The 17,534-nt window shown below is 31.0% G+C and overlaps 1 protein-coding gene across 5 annotated transcripts in view; it reads right to left on the bottom strand.

Annotated features, from left to right (window-relative positions):
- Positions 1-17,534, bottom strand: part of LOC127727252 (tyrosine-protein phosphatase Lar-like) — a 151,786-nt gene that overhangs the window by 53,986 nt on the left and 80,266 nt on the right. The window contains exon 1 of one of the 5 annotated variants that reach the window (XM_052234743.1): positions 12,965-13,544. The exons of the other annotated variants lie outside the window; for them this stretch is intronic. Coding sequence (XP_052090703.1) covers positions 12,965-13,319 — 355 coding nt within the window. The 5' untranslated portion in view covers positions 13,320-13,544. Of the gene's footprint in view, positions 1-12,964; positions 13,545-17,534 lie in introns of those variants that run through there. 5 annotated transcript variants of the gene reach the window in all.

The following is a 17,534-nucleotide window of genomic DNA, read 5'->3' as shown; positions in this document are numbered from 1 at the left end:
ACAGGCAATATATATAGAAGTTGGTGTCACCCTACATAGTTTCTTAATTTTATCATGCAAATTGTAAGAATAATGAAACAAATGGAATTGGTGGTGTAACAATGTCACATCTATTTCAGTTTTGATTAGAACTCGTAATTTCCTGTATAATATAACATAGTTGGCTTCACAATCCATTTGACACCTCCTGGCCAATAAAAAAAATATTGGATGAAAGATCTTCCATTGAAAGCATATACATTACAAATATAAGACATATTCTAGTCTAGGGATTCGAGGTAAACACATCAATTACAATGAGAACACAACCAGATAACTTAATCAAATTCAAATAATCCAGATAAAATTTTCTAAAAACAAAATAGGTTTATCATATGATCTGACTAAAAACCCATTAGAAAGATCAGAATAAAAGACATAAAGTCTTCATAACAAAATAACTTAAATTCTATCAAACCACCATTTCCCTTAATCTTTAGCCTGACATATGTTGTTTCCAAAAAAAGTTTGAAATCTTCCTAAAAGCTGAAACTGATTACTATCATGTACCTAAATGCACTTGGTGTAAAGTTCTAGTGCACATTAATTGGATTGTAGACAAAGATTGAATACCTAATTACTTCTGTTTACTTATTTAAAGCAAGGGATAAAACGGTTCACTGACTGTACAGTATCTCTGGAGAAAACACACAAAATATCTGTGTTACTATAGATAAAATGGTGTAAGTACTATGACCCATGTCCAATATGGTACATTTCAATACAATATTTGAAGCCTGAAAAACATTTGTTTGTTTTTAAAGCTAGATGAGTGTTCATACACAGTTATAAAGATAATTGTACATATTTAGTTGACAAATGATACAAGTATGAAATTCAGCAGGAATACCTAGATGATGATTTACTATTATGGTCATTATGATATTCCTGAGGAAAATGATATGATTCGTTAAGTGTTCTAAAACACCAGAAATTCAACCAATTAGGTGCCATTATTTCTATTTTGTTGGCTTTCTGCATAGAAATATTGAGACATTTGACTTTCTGCATAGAAATATTGAGACATTTGACTTTCTGCATAGAAATATTGAGACATTTGACTTTCTGCATAGAAATATTGAGACATTTGACCTTCTGCATAGAAATATTGAGACATTTGACTTTCTGCATAGAAATATTGAGATATTTGACTTTCTGCATAGAAATATTGAGACATTTGATTTCTGCATAGAAATATTGAGATATTTTGTTTAGTGACAACCTTGGACTTCGGTCTCTGGTGGATAGCTCTCTCATTGGCAATCCTATCACATCTGCTTATTTCTATACAGCAATTTATACCATAGATTGAATGAAGTATCAGAAAGGATAAACCATTAACTTTCCCTTTATATTAAATGTGAGTGTTTTAGTGCAGTATATCTAATGACTGTTTTAGTAGTCTTTGAACACATGCAAAAACAAGTGAAAATTTCCTAGCTGACTTGCTGTATCTCTGGATGTTATCATGTGCAGTGAATAGGAAACAGAGTGTCTATAATCTTATTAAATAGGTTCAATAACCAGGTTTATAAAATAATTCTTAAGCCAAAGACATCAGATATATTTCCTATAGACAGGGGATTTGAAGTTAGAGATCAGATATAGAAAATTTGACAGGTGTTTCCACATTCAATACTACAAAATCAGGCTGGAATGTTTTTATACTTCTGTTATATCGATTGCTCGATTGCTTTGCTATTTGTGTAGGGTTGAATACATTGTATGCTGGCTGCACCAAGTAATACTACATTGCTTGAATTGTAGATGCTATTATTACGTTTATTAACAACCATCATTACATCATTTCTACAATAAATATAACAAAAACTTAGAAAATTCATTAACGGAATCACATACCAGGAACATCAAAAAAACATCTAATTATTCCTCATTATCAGTAGCAAATTGTTATCATAATAATTTATTGGCAATCATGCACAGAAACAAGATTCATATACAGGAAAATAATAATATTTCAACCACAATTTTGTTTTGAAATCGAAGATAATTATTTAACAAATAAGAAACATACAATAAATAATTCTGTATACGTTCCTCAGATGTTTTTTTATTTAATTTTATCCTCAAATGGAAATTCAATGTTGAATAGTGAAGGCTTTATGAACTGGATGCATTTTAATGTCAAATAAGGAATTTAGGCTCTCGGAACAATGTAGAATTTAAACCTTAACTGCTGGCATTGCTTGAAGGAGAAAATAAGTGTTACCTTTTTGCAACAAATTATACTAATACATTCTATCTAATTACAAAATGTACTTATTATTCAAGTATACAACAGCAGTTATATAAAACATAAAAGAAGCATGTTTTTGACTGTATACTAAAGTGAAGTAATTCTATGACCCATCAAAATAGATAAGACACTAAAGAGAAATTAGAGCTAAACACTTTCATACATTAATTGTTCACTGTTGAGTATTTACACAATGATTTCATTAAATGTAATTGGATATCCTGCATTTATAATGCTTTATCCTAAATTAAGATAAAAAAAGACCCCCTCCCCTTTCTCAATGACTGAAAGCCTATCAATTTGCATGAACTATAAGTTATGCCATAATACTAAGTTGGCTATCACATCAAGCACCCTCAGGGAATTATCTAATCAACAACATCCAAGACCAAACTTGTATTGTATATTTCTTTTGGGTTACTGGATTGACCCTGTACTTTGAGGTGCTGACTGAGACCATCATATTTGTATCCGTTTTTGCCCAAAAGAAACTTTACGCTGAAAACTGAGTAAAGGTACAAATCTCCAGTTTCAAAACATTGCCTTGCAAAATACAAAATCTGATGTCAGCAAAATGTTTGATTTCAAACTTATCCTATTTTGCCAGAGAAATCTTTGAAACATGCAATATAAATTAAAAAAAAATTAATCTGGCAATTGGCAGACACTTATTTCATAGATAAAACCTTAAGACATACCAATGTTTTACTTTTTCTTGGCCTAACAAACATCAATCTATGTGGAAGCATCAGATTGACAAAAAATGTCTGCTTTATCACTCACTGATTGTCAGTATTTTTTTAAAAGTAAAAGACTACTGCTGTTGTATAAACTTCTAATTTTTCCACTTGATTTTATGCATATAGTTATCATACTTTTCCTTCATCTAGCAATTGATCTACAATTTCTTTTAGTATTCATGAAAGATACAAAAATTAATTGCTTGCACATAAATTATTCCCAGGTGTGTTGTAAAATTATTCTCAGGTGTGGTGTAAAATGTATGTTCGATATAATGGCTGCATCTGGATTTAACAAATAATGCAATAATATTTCCTGTGAGATAAAACATGATAGAACACAGCTGAGGGATGGAGTGTACCTCATCAGGAGTAAGTAACCTCGTCAGGAGCACCTCATCAGGAGCTACTCTTCAAAAGCTACAGCTGTTGGAGTGGGCAGGAAATTTCAACATAACACATTTGATCAATTGTTATAGTATACAAACATCCCTGGTAATTTGTAGTTACAAATAGATTGTGATGTTTAACATAGAAACAGAATGAAGACAACATACTGATATATATACAACATTTCTCACCAAAATTGTTTGGTTTAATTGTATACACTCAACACCTATAAAGTATATGACCTTAGATTTATTTAGTTTCTTTTGACATTGTTCCTAACAGTGTATATAATATATCTTAAACTATATGATCAGATGCCAATGAAAAAGAGATATATTACCCAACCTCCCTTTTGAATCTGTTTCGGGATCCTTTAAAGAAGTCAAAAATACATAAAGCTGCAAATATTTCTGAGAGTATAATTATCAGAAAGTTCTCCTTTTGTACATATAATCATGTTAAAATAAATATTCCATAAATGGTAATAAAGACATAGACAGGTTCAGCAAAATCAAATTTAAAACTCGTTAATTTTCTTTATCAATTATTCATCAAAGACCACAGGACTACAACCATATGAGTTCTGTCTCATTTTGACAGACACCATATATGTCATAAAAAAGGTTTGCTTAATCAGTAAACAATGTAATCCTAATGAGGTTTCTTCCCAATCAATACCTAACCTACAGCTGTTCTATCAAACAGGAACTATTGGTCTTTTGTAATGAAACCATACCTGTACTAACTTTGAAGCTAAATCCCATTTGTTTCTAACATGAACAGTAAAATCATTCCTGTTTACATATACCTGAATTTAAATGAACACTTTATCAAGTAATCAATTGAAAGTTCTGATCTGAGTCATCCATTTGTACAAACACATTTCTGAAATTTCCATACTTCTAACGAGAACCATCAATTCAACTGTTTTAAGCAAATAGCTCGAAGGTAAACAGCAGCAAGATATTTCTGTCAGTAAAATTAACAACATATATTTGAGAGTTTTAATCAACATACATGTAACATACATGTATATCTGTGGATCTTTAACTACTGTAAATTCACAAATTAATGCATGCATTTATTATTGGGAATCCTTTACCTTTGACAAAAAATACAAAATTATTTTGATTGGAAAAATTGTATGACAGGAAAATCACTACTGAGATTATGAATACAAGTTTTGATTATTGCAAACCTGATGCTGTGGCATTTTTCACATTAGCTAAAAAATGTTTAAACATTGCAATTTTTTTTATAGTATTAGTCAAAACTAAAGCTTCTGCCTACAAATTCTGATCTTTAAAATCAGTTTGTCCGTATAACTTTACTGAACTATTTCATATGAATTATTGACCCTTATATTTACAATCTTATAAGAAGGGTTAATTTCTCCAATTTATCAGTCTGCAACATAAACATGTCCATATCCACCTCTTGCACATGGCATTCACATTTAAAATCTCAACAACTGCAGATTGTGTAAGAAAATATGAAAAGTGTGTATATCATTTTTGTTTTGAAGTAGATCCATGTGATATTAATAAGTTTTTACGGTCACCTGTCCTCATAAAAAACTTAGAAGCCAAGTATTAACTAATTGATATATAGAGCTATTTCAAGTAGTGTTGACATTTTCAAATGATTATGATGTCAATATTGCTTCTGTATCTCACCATCTAAACCAACAGCTGCTGGCTTCACTCATAACCATTAGTTATGATAAAAAAACATTTATCTAAACACATTCATGTCAAGTTTCTATACTTAGATAGACAAATAATGAATAAAAAACAACTTCTGGACCTCCAAAATAAGTCAGTAAAGTTTGTCCCTAGCTATACTGAGATAAACAAATAATTGATAACAGACAACTTCTGGACATCCAAAATAAGTCAGTAAAGTTCGTCCCTAGCTATACTGAGATAAACAAATAATGGATAACAGACAACTTCTGGACCTCCAAAATAAGTCAGTAAAGTTTGTCAATAAAAATAATGGCATAGAGGAACAGTTGCAATGGTAGAAATTCATGGTGTGTAAGGGATTTACCTTCTGTTTGGAAATGAGTCACATTCTCTTTTCATGCCATAATATAAAGGCATAAGTAAAAGATGCTAGGAAAGAAGTTGTTCATTGCATCATTTGATGGATACCCTCTTGTGCCCATTGGCTTTCCATTGATTCTGTGACCATGATTTAAGAAGTATGGTCTCTTTCTATGTTGTGATGTTACACTATTGTTTCAGATAAGGGTGAAGGTTTGGTACCATTAAAACGTTTAAACCCGCTGCAATTGTTTGCACCTGTCCTAAGTCAGGAATCTGATGTTCAGTAGTTGTTGTTTGTTGATGTGGTTCATAAGTGTTTCTCGTTTTTTATATAGATTAGACCATTGGTTTCCCCGTTTGAATGGTTTTACACTAGTAATTTTTGGGGCCCTTTATAGCTTGCTGTTCAGTGTGGGCCAAGGCTCTGTGTTGAAGACTGTTCTTTGACCTATAATGGTTTACTTTTATAAATTTTGACTTGGATGGAGAGTTGTCTCATTGGCACTCATACCACATCTTCTTATATCTAATCAATACATTACACAGATAATCTGAATATGCAACTATTTCAGACCAGGAATAGTAACAGTCTGGGGAAAAATATTTAAAAATTTCTGGACATTCATCAAGTTCACCTGCTTTTGACAGATCAAATACCATAGCAGTTTACAGCACTGATCTGCCATAGAAAGAACAAAGTTTATTTTCCCACAAAAGACAAGAAAGTCAATGAAAACTACATCAAATGTCAATCACTATTGTATTCAACAGATGCCATATACATTACCAAGGAGTAGCCATTGGCAGGTTTTTCTCATGCCAGACAATTGTACATTTCAGAAATACTACAAGGTTAACAAGATTCCTGGGAATGTTAATTACAGCTGTCAGATCAACCTTCTTTAAAAAACAATTCATTTTGTTCATGGCATGGAAAAGTGCACATGAAGTTCCATGTTGCAAGATCTATTTGTGGCTCACTGCTATTTTAATATATTTTTTAAATTACCGCAAGAGAAGTTCATGGAGAGGTCTTCCATTTTCATTTAGGCCTGACAAAAATATGTGTGTTCAGGGTTCCTGTTTGGGAAGAATAGGGTAAGGAGGTTGGATTAATCCCCTTCTTTTACAATCGGTCAGATTACTACCTTTATTTTACACAACCTTTACAAAGGGAGACCTACAATTTTGTCAAGATTCAATACCAAAAGTTTTGAATAAAACTTCAAGATATACATTTTAGGCATAAAAAAATAAGGTTCATTAAAGGAAACCTTTAACACATTAATTTTTAATTTTGGCTTTATTTAATACATCTAACACAGATATATGATTTTCTTTCTTCCAGTTTCACCAGTGAGGTCAAAAAGGTAAAAGCAAGTCTGCTGTGTTTAAACAGGTCAGAATTGATGAAGAAATCAGATGCAACAGTTTGTCAGTGTCATGTGACATTGTCTCGTCCAATTAAAATCTTCTAATACACAAAGGAGGAATTGTATTGCTATTACTTGGATAAAATGTCTACTGGAATTAGAAAAAGTTGATTTATTTAAGAAAGTAAAAGTTCAAACCAGTAAAAAGATCTTTATCCGTTCTATAAATTTGTCAGGAATATGGTTATCATTGTCTCCAGGGTCCATGGTTTTCAATTCAGATGATGAAACATTATGTTCCTGTAAAATGCTTATATGAAAATTTCTACACACAAACATCAACAAGTCTCCAACTCATTTGTTACAAGGAAGTTGTTATTCAATTTTACTTGCAGAATGCTGAGGGTACAGCTGAGGAAAACTAAAGAATACAAAATGTTGAGGAAAAATAAGGAAATATAATTTGACAAGCTAAAGAATAAGAATATATAAGCTAAATGATGTGATGAACATTAAGTTACAGAACAACCAACAAGGGTAAAAGTTTATTTTCTGCCCTTCTTTTGAGTAGGAGAAAAAGAACATAAAATCTTGAACCCAACTTTAATAAATAAGCATCTCTGAAACCAGTGGAGCTTATATTGAAACCGAACTGTAATTTGTACCTATTTAATCCAGTTTTAATGGAACTCACGAAAACATGATTATTGTATTGGGACCACATCATGAATGGAACAATTTGAAATGTGACAGTAGACGAACTACTTTTAACTGTTTATCATGTTGGAACTGTGATAGCATATAAGCTGATATTTGTGTCAAAGACATAAAAAGGGGATGAAAGAAAAATTCATCATACAGAGAGTAGAAAGCATGTCTTATAATATAATGCAGCTTTTCTGCATCCTTCACAACTTTATGTGTGCATGTGTTTCATAACAATTTTAAATCTTCACTTAGTTTTATTTCACTTAACATATTTTACATGACATGTTTATATTATTATTATAACACCTTCAAATCACTTCACCCAACTACCAAAAAACTTTTATATGATACAGAACACAGAAGGCTGAGAAAATTTCTTTAGAACCTGCAACACATCTTTAGACTTGAAACCATAGCTAGAAAAAACAGTCTGCCATTTGCCATAATTTGTCAAAGATTGTTCATCCTACCATGATTGTTTACTCAGGAACAATCTACCAGCAGCACAAACCTTCCTCTATCTACTTGTAAAAGTATCCTGCACAATATAACAGTCTGTTCCTTAAATAATACAAGTATTTCATTGAAAATTTTATAGCTAATATAAACTTCTCTGAATATGAACCAGAGAGCCACTGATTAGATACCTATAAAACCAGACATATTGTTAAAATAAGACATGTGCAAAAAGAGTTGCTGAAAAAAGTAGTTTTAAATCTTATCAAGTTAAGAAACTTTGATGTCTGAATTTATTTATTATTCAAAGCATTCAAATATTAACCCACTACTATCCTTAAAGATTAAACAACCTCTCTGTAAGAAAATGAAAGGACTTGTATCTTGTATTCTACAATGGGATCATCAAATCAAACTGGCTGTGCTTCATAAAAACATGATGGACATGGTTGTCCACTGACTTGTGAGTTATATAACAGAGTACAGAATAAAAATATCTTTACATTTGGTCAGTTGATGGTCAGTTGATGGTCAGTGCTTAGATTTTACTTGCAGTCACTCACTCACAGATCTTCATAGAATAATTTATTCCCCGGTCAGGTGACAATTTCCATTCATTGAAAATTTGAACACCTATAGCTACCTGACGAGTGGCAAACTATTGAGCAATCATCAATAATAAATGTATCTAAAATAGAGTGCCAAATTGATCATCTAAATGCCATATAATATTGATGTTATTAACACAATTATCTCATCCTATAAAATCTCCAATAATACAATTAGAATTTACTAAATTAGATATAAATTTACAAGAATTCTAAAACCAGCAACAATATTTATGCTAGGCATTTATCAGTTTAATCCAATGCTCACAAATAGCCTACAATGACAATACTCCAGCCCACGTTGTTATCAAATCTAACAATGATTTCCAGGACACCGGAACTCCTCAACCTCATCATGATCTATCAGAAAAACTGACAACACATGTTCATTTCGTTATGAAATAATCATTTTGTGGTAATACTATGACATAATAAGTGTATTAATACGGCTGAAAGATAATCCAGGAAAGGAAAGTATCATAAAGTGTCTACAAATAATAGCTTATCTTAGGAGAATAGGTGGAAACTATCAGACAGCCAGAATCTAAGCTTATCTTCAAAGATAAAAATCATACATCAGAAAGATCTTAAGCAGGAAATGCTCCTTATTTTCATAAGTAATAAAGTAATAAATAGCTGTTGTTGTTGCATGGTTTTTTTTAAACATGTGCAGTCTTTCTTAAAAGCACAGATCAACTTGAACTGAATCAATAAAACAGTTTACTTAACAGATTTTTTCTCTCAAGATCATTTTTGCTTGCAACAAAGAAGCTTGATTCTGTAAGCGGAAGTAAAGTGACAAAATTACAAAATTTGTCAGATACAGCATGATCTACAAATATTGGCTTCCATGGTTTTAAAAGTTTGTGTGTTTTTTATCTTGTTTTCAAACTGTCTATAAAAGTGTTTTGACAAATTTTCTGGCCTACTGACTTTCATGGATTTAAGCTGCATGACCAACATGAAGTGAAAAATTTGGAGGTGAAACTGACATCAAACAGAAATGATCAACAATGGCCAACATGAAGTGAAAACTTTGGAGGTGGTTGTGACATCAAACAGAAATTATCAACAATGACCAGATCAATGATAGATGCAAATAACCAAAGGATCCAAAACTACAGATTAAAAGAAAGTCCTCAGCAGGATGTCAAATCATTACAGTCACAATAACTACCTATCACTACAACATCTAGACAACCTTAATCATGACCTCCTCTCACTTTAGATCAGGATATCACTATTAGAAAGTTATGACCCTTCATTATTAGTGTTTATCACCCTGATATCTAGACAATAGCATTGATGACCTCCTCTTATCTGTAGGTAACAAATTACCTCTTTCAAGTCTGCCTCATATAATCAAGATATTAATGAAATATACAGTACCATAGTGTGTCTATTTCATGGAGAGAATGTAATCATCAACTTACGACTAAATCTGTTCTCACTTAACACTTATCTTAATGAAAAATTGACAATGTTTTAATATATCATTATTCATTGGACAAATCCAGATTATGTTAATTAACACCTATTAAGCCATGCTGGGGAGATCACACGATATTAATAAACATCTGCTTATTATTGAAAGATAGAAGTACTTTTGGGTCATTAAAATTAGATTTCCATGTCTTTCATATTTTGAGAACTTTTAGATGATAAAAATTAGTTTAGGTCTGAATGTTTTGTTGGTGAATCATTGTTTTCCACATTCTCCCAAAGAAAACTGAAGGAGAATTTAACTGAAGAGACAAAGAAAAAAGAAAAGGATAACCCTGATTTCAGTGTGCAGGGCTAATGTTCTCTGAGGTAAAGCAGTAATACCATGCAAAGTTACCCCATATATAACAAATCTTACTTTCACTTTCAAATTTAAGTTTTTTTCTTAAAAAAAAATAGTGATATAATGTAAATTCATATTTTGCAAAGTATCCTGGATCATTATTTAAATAGTTCCTAAAAGGTTATTTTTTCTGTTTACTAAGATATCAAATAAAATAGTTTAATAAAAATGATTGATAAGGTCATTACTGTTATGTTTTATTACATCATTAAAAGGGGGAAAATAAAACATAAATATAAAAAAATAAAATTTTTCAAAATATGTGTTTCTTCTGTATGCATGGTATGTGCCTGTCCCAAGCCAGGAGCCTGTAATTCAGTGGTTGTTCAATGTTTTTACATATAAATCAGGCCATAAGTTTTCCTGTTTGAATTGTTTTACATTTGTCATTTCATGGCCTTTTATAACTGACTATGTGGCATGGGTTTTGCTCATTGTTGAAGGCTGTACAGTGACCTATAGTTGTTAACTTCTATGTCATTTGGTTTCTGGTGGAGAGTTGTCTCATTGGCAATCCTTTTTTTTTATATTTATTAATATTCTAGGTTTGTGATATGCTTTTAGTAACAATTCTTAATATTAACAATCTTTTTTATTGTTGATTTCAGATTTCTATCTTCCAATTAATTAAGCAACAGGATGTTTATCGCAGTAAAACAACCTTGCATGTGCGAAATGTCAAATTTCAATTTTAGATGTTTGTGAGAGATTCAAAGTATAATCAATAATGCATGCATCTTTTCTGAATATGATTGTGCAATCCAATTGGCGGGAGCTACATTTAAAACAAATAAATAATGGTACGAAAATTATATTCTATTCAAACTTTTTCTACCTAAATTGGTTCAATTGTAAATAAATTTAACATTGCCATTCCTTTTTTTCCTCATTTATGTTTCACATCTTAGTGCAAAAAGTTATGTATTTATGCGTATACATGTAGTAAAATCTTTTCTAAAGACCACTTTATGATAAAATAAATGGGGTACCACTCAATTAGATAACCCCCAAACATTATAAACCAGCATGTCCCTCTCAACAGAATGGGTTACTCAGCATGCTCCTAATGAACTCCCCCACCTGGTCTCACTCCAGACAAAACAGATGGGAATATGATTATATAATCAACTAATCCCCCTAAACAAAAGTCAAAGTTTCCTGTCAGAATCGTTATAATTTATCAACTAAATTTCACATAATTTCCAGCTTCACTGCAAAATCCATTAAAGTAAAAATAAATTTATTTACATCCAAATTTTCCAAATAGTTTGGTAAGCAAGTAAAAGCAGGTTTATTTTGACTTTTTTTGCAATTTTGCAATTTTTTCTCAATAAAAGGAATATTTAACTGACACTTAATTTCATTGGGTTCAATGTACCTCCAGAATTGTAAACATTCTCTGGTCATTAACCAAAGAACAAAGCAAAGAATAAAGTGAAATCTAATTCTGAATCGCTGATGTCATCTAAATCGTTGAGACACTAATGTATTATTTAGAACCATTTTGTAACAAATAATTCCGAACGTTGTCACGCAGAACTATCAACAATAGCATACCTTCATCTAATTATACACAATTATTGACAAAAATGCAAAATTGATTATGCTGACGATAATAATATTATCTTGAAAATTGTGCGTTAATTAAGAAAACCTAGTTTATTACAGATGAAAATTACTACATATACAAACAGAAGAAAAAAGAAAAAGTTCTGATTGTTTTTTTGCTTGTACAGGAAAGTCAGCCATATGTTTTCAGTTAGAAAGTGCTTGTCTTAAGTGGGAAGATTCACAACAAATTAATTTTACGTATACTTTATGAAATAAATTGACTAATAAATTTTGTCAGGTTAAGAGTGCAACGTTTATTATTTCTGATAGTACCGAGTTATAAATATCAGAAGAATATTTGAAGCTAAAGAGAACTGAGTGTTTCCAATCCTAAGAAGTATTTTAATAATTTGCTCCTCCTGTTCAATTTTAAAGGTATAGAAACTGAGTTCTGCTTCAAACATCATGAATATCTGTTATTGCACAGACATTTCTATTAAATTTTTTCACATTTCTTAATTATTTTACTTACATGTATAATTAGTGTATATAGCTCATGAATTATAACTTACATTCACCAAGCTATTTATATTTGATATTTACACAAAATCAAAATATCATTTGTTTACTTTTTTGCAACATGTGGTCAAGCATTCAAGTAAACATGAATTTCCTAACAATAATCTAACTATACTTAAAAATAGAGCAAAGAGAGAAGAAAATAATGGTTATAAAATACAGGGAAAAAGATCCAACTTTAAGAAACATCATAATAACCTTTTCCATATTTAAATCTGATATTGATGCAGATTATATCCTTCATTTGAAAAAGTTTAATAACAGTGATTTTTAAATAGAGTCCCTTTGCTAATATGGGAAGAAATAATAAATCTGTTACAAAATGTTTAGAATATGGACACTTATAAGAACCACATATATACAAACCTAATGAACTGGTTCTTTTTTCTACGATATCTGTTGGTCGACTTTCACCTACAGAATTAACTGCAATCACTTGAAATTCATAATCGGTGAATGGTGTCAATCTACGGACCTTGTGAGCAGGTACACGTATTCTCTCTTCTGAAAATATACTACTACTATCCCCCTTTTGTCTATATTGTAGTTTGTAATAATCTATTTTGTCCCCTGGCACTGGCGTCCATGATAATTTGACAAATCCTGGACCAACATCCACCACATTAAAATTAACAGGTGGATTTGGAATCTCGGCCAAATTTCCAGTGGCCAACAAAGTCAAAAGTGAATAGAAAGCCAGAAAAGTTCTATGAAACTTCATGATTTGAACAAAAGACGGAGGAAATAATAAAAACTTCACAAATATCTTATCCTGACATTATACAATCACCCATCATTAAACATAACTATCACAACTAAACATCCAAATTAATTAAAGAATTCTAATTATCCTTTTCTCACTGCTGAATATCAATTAAAATTCCAATATGTGTATTCAATCAGAGATTGTCCATCTACTACATGCACTTCCTATGTGTGGATGCTATTTCTGTCTCAAAGTAGAATCTTATCATGTGACAAAATCCCTGGTGTTGATTGGTGGGTCAGTAGGTTACTCCATCATCCCTAATCAGTGTTTCCATAACAACACACCATGCTTCTAACTGTCTTAATCTACACAGAGTTTAAAACTCAGGAAATCTTTGTTTTTGCAAGCAGGCTAATTTAGCCTAAGTATGTTAAAGCTACCTCTACTATCTCTCGGATCTTATAGATAAGGATTCAAAAAAGAACCTGTTTCACTGATAAAGGTGTATAAAATTCTGCAAGATGAAACTCTACCACTTACTGAGAATTTTAATGAACAACATTCACATTAAGGTTGAAAATATCTTTATCAAAGTTTTTCTGCTGATAAGCAACGCTAAGGTACATGTTCTAAAGCATAGTTCAAAGATGGGTTTTTGATGCTAATCAAAAGTTCTGTCTTTTTCCAGGATGATAAATGAAATTCATTAGATTCTAACAGTAATATATAAATCCATAGAGAGTAAACAATGCAACAGGAGCACCAAGTTTAAAAAAAAACTATAATTTATTCAAAAATAATCTGATAGTTATTCCATAAAATTGCAAAAATTAATATCTACCCAATATATTATGGATATTTTCATTGATGCATTTTTAAACCAATAAAGAAGATAAACCAACAAAAATAAAAGCAGCAAAATAATTAAGAAAATATCCTCCAATATGAAAATAGAAGCCTTTCAGAACTGATTGGAATATCCGCCTCATTGAAATCTACCGATGTTTTCATAGAGAAAGGTATTCCCTAATGGCAATGGATTAATTTAAATAAAATCCACTTCTGAATAAGCTTGAGTACCTGAAGCTAGAACATTAATTCTAAAACACTGCAGAGAATCAGATCAATCTGAAACATAATTTCCAATTATTGACAGTCTAGTGTAGGGATGATAATTTTACAAATTACAAAATTATCTTCAGTAATCAGTTCTATGTATTTTTCCCAGTATGTTTCTAAATCTGTTTTTAAATTTAGGAGTGTATTCAATGGAAAAAGAATTAAATAACCTCTACAAACACTAGCATTTTTCAAAGAGATCAAGAAGAATTATTATTGTACTTGTAGAAAAACAGAGTAATATAAAAATAAGAAGATGTGGTATGAATGCAAATGAGTTGACAACTCTTCACCAGAGATCAAATGACGTAGAAATCAGCAAAAACAGGTCACAGTATGGCCTTCAACAATGAGCAAAACCCATACCACATGACAAGCTATAAAAGTATAATAGTACACTTCAATAGGACCAATCTATAAGACTCTATTTATTTGTACAGAAATAATAAAAACTTTATGGGTGTGTTCAAACAATAACACAAGATGTTATCAAACAGATAATTGGACTTTTTTTACATGCAAAAACAACATTTACTTATTTGTTATTTGCTTAAATCAAACATTCTTCCCACAACAAAACTAATCATCCGAAAATAGTTACCTCATCTTTTTAAATGTTTTTAAGAGTGACAAAAATGACTCTCTTGTGACCTTTACTATAATGATTGTTCGTGAGTTGCTATTAATGATTATATAATTTTGAACATGCCCTGTAATTTTTCATTCGTGTAAATATGTAGATTTTTTATTTATTTTATATTAATACCCTTTCTATAATAACTGAAAAAAATCTTATGTAGGTGGGAGAAACTAACAGAACTTAAACACGGAACTTAAACATGACAATTTTGCATTGTTTGAAATATATCATGACTTTTAACAATTGAACAACAAATGTGGATATATGGTTTTGACATTAAAGCAACATACCAAATATAATCCTGTAGAGGGGCAAAATCATTTAATTCAAAGGATGGAAAGTAAAAGACTGCTTCCTTTATTCTTGTTGATTGTACCAAGTTAAAAGCCATTTAAAGTTTAATTGTTTGAAAGTTTTTTCATCCTAACCTTTGACAATTGACCCTCAAATTCAATATCATTTGCATAAGGTTAAAGTATACCATGTTGACCATATTTGAGATGGACCCTTGACCATTGATATCTGACCTTGAAAACCAACAGAGTAATCCCATAAGGATTAAGTATACCAAGCTTATGATGATCATGCTATCAAAATCTCTTTCCCAAGTTTGACCTGGACCCTTCAACTGGTCAAAGTCTTTTAACCTTTTTACTTGAACATCAAGGTCATTTGGTATGCATTGAATTGACAAGGTTCTGACCTTTGCACCAGTACATGAAAATCAGTATAGTGTTATCATTTCATCATAGTTATTCTACCAAGATGACAATGTCTGAATGATATTAACAATATATTAATGAAAATAAAATTAAAAGTTCAAATTGTAGTGCAATAACTTAAGGCCACATTTTGTCTCTTTCAGCAAATTTAATTATTACTTTACTGATTGGTATCTCAGATACTCTAATGGACCAATAACACAACTAGAACTTCTTCCACAACAACCACCATTATACTAATATTATAAATAAGACAATGTTTAACGACCATACCCTCCCTTACTTCACATCACATCCTAGAGTATGTGAAATAAAGGAACCAAAAAAACCTTTGATCCATAATGAAAAGAAGAAGATGTGGGGTTTACATGTTTTTCACAGCAATCAACAAAGTGAAAAACCAAGACATCTTCTGTCTATTAATAACACCAGAAAATGAAAAACAAAAATATACAAAGTGCAATGCAACTAGACAATCTTTTGGAAAATTTTTAAGTTATCTTTAGAAATAATTGGCTAAATGCTTAATAACGAAATATCCCAGATTGGTTAACATTTTAATAAGAAATACAAGCCTTCTGTATTACAAAAATAAAAAAACAATACTATTATCCCAAAATAGACGTCCCCTTCCCTTTTCTGTTTACATCATTTCAAACAAGGAGTAACTTCATAAACATGCATTTACAATTATATGATACATTTGTAAATCATGAAACAGAGATGGACTTAAGAAAGCGAGAAGATAAGAAAATCATAAGAAGAGATTAGTATCTGTTATCATGGTTATTTATTTGGCAAATTTATGTAATGATAAATTATAGAGATAAATATTGAAAACTTCCATTATAACTTTCATCAAAGAAACAGATTAGGGAAAAAGGTTCATAAAATAACAGCATGGGGTCAATGGGCTTGAGATATAAGTGTTATTTGTATTCTGTAATAGCTTGGGTAGTTGTGATTCTGACTCCCATGTTAATTTGCTACAGTTTTGCTCCAGATGACAACATACTTCTATCATTTTTTATTATGACAAGAAATACAACACTCAGTAATTGACAAAGAAAAAACATTTAGTTTATCATAATTGTAAGGTTTATCTAAGTCAATACCTTTACTTTGACTTCTACATGTTTAAGACAATGCTACACATGTGATATACATTTAACTTTGACTTCTACAACATGTTCAATACAATGCTACACATGTGTAGTACTTGCTTTCTGTAACAACAGTCATAACGTTGACTAGTTCAGCATGCATGTTCAAGACAAAGCAACACATTTGTAATACTTGATCTCTGTGACAATAGCCTTACCTTTAACTTTGACTTGTACAACATGTTCAATATTCCCCAGTTCAGATGAAGCAACACATGTGTAGTTCTTGCTCTCTGTAACAATAGCCTTACCTTTAACTTTGACTTGTACAACATGTTCAATATTCCCCAGATCAGACGAAGCAACACATGTGTAGTTCTTGCTCTCTGTAACAATAGATTTACCTTTAACTTTGACTTGTACAACATGTTCAATATTTCCAAGTTCAGACAAAGCAACACATGCATAGTTCTTGCTCTCTGTAACAATAGCCTTACCTTTTACTTTGACTTGTACAACATGTTCAATATTTCCAAGTTCAGATGAAGCAACACGTGTAGTTCTTGCTCCCTGTAACAAAAGCCTCACCTTTAACTTTGACTTGTACCACATGTTCAATATTCCCCAGTTCAGATGAACCAAC

This window comes from Mytilus californianus, unplaced genomic scaffold (genome assembly GCF_021869535.1).
Source record: "Mytilus californianus isolate M0D057914Y unplaced genomic scaffold, xbMytCali1.0.p SCAF_19, whole genome shotgun sequence".
Classification (NCBI taxonomy): domain Eukaryota; kingdom Metazoa; phylum Mollusca; class Bivalvia; order Mytilida; family Mytilidae; genus Mytilus; species Mytilus californianus.
The sequence above is the reverse complement of the archived record's forward strand: the minus strand, read 5'-3'. Positions and strand labels throughout refer to the sequence as shown.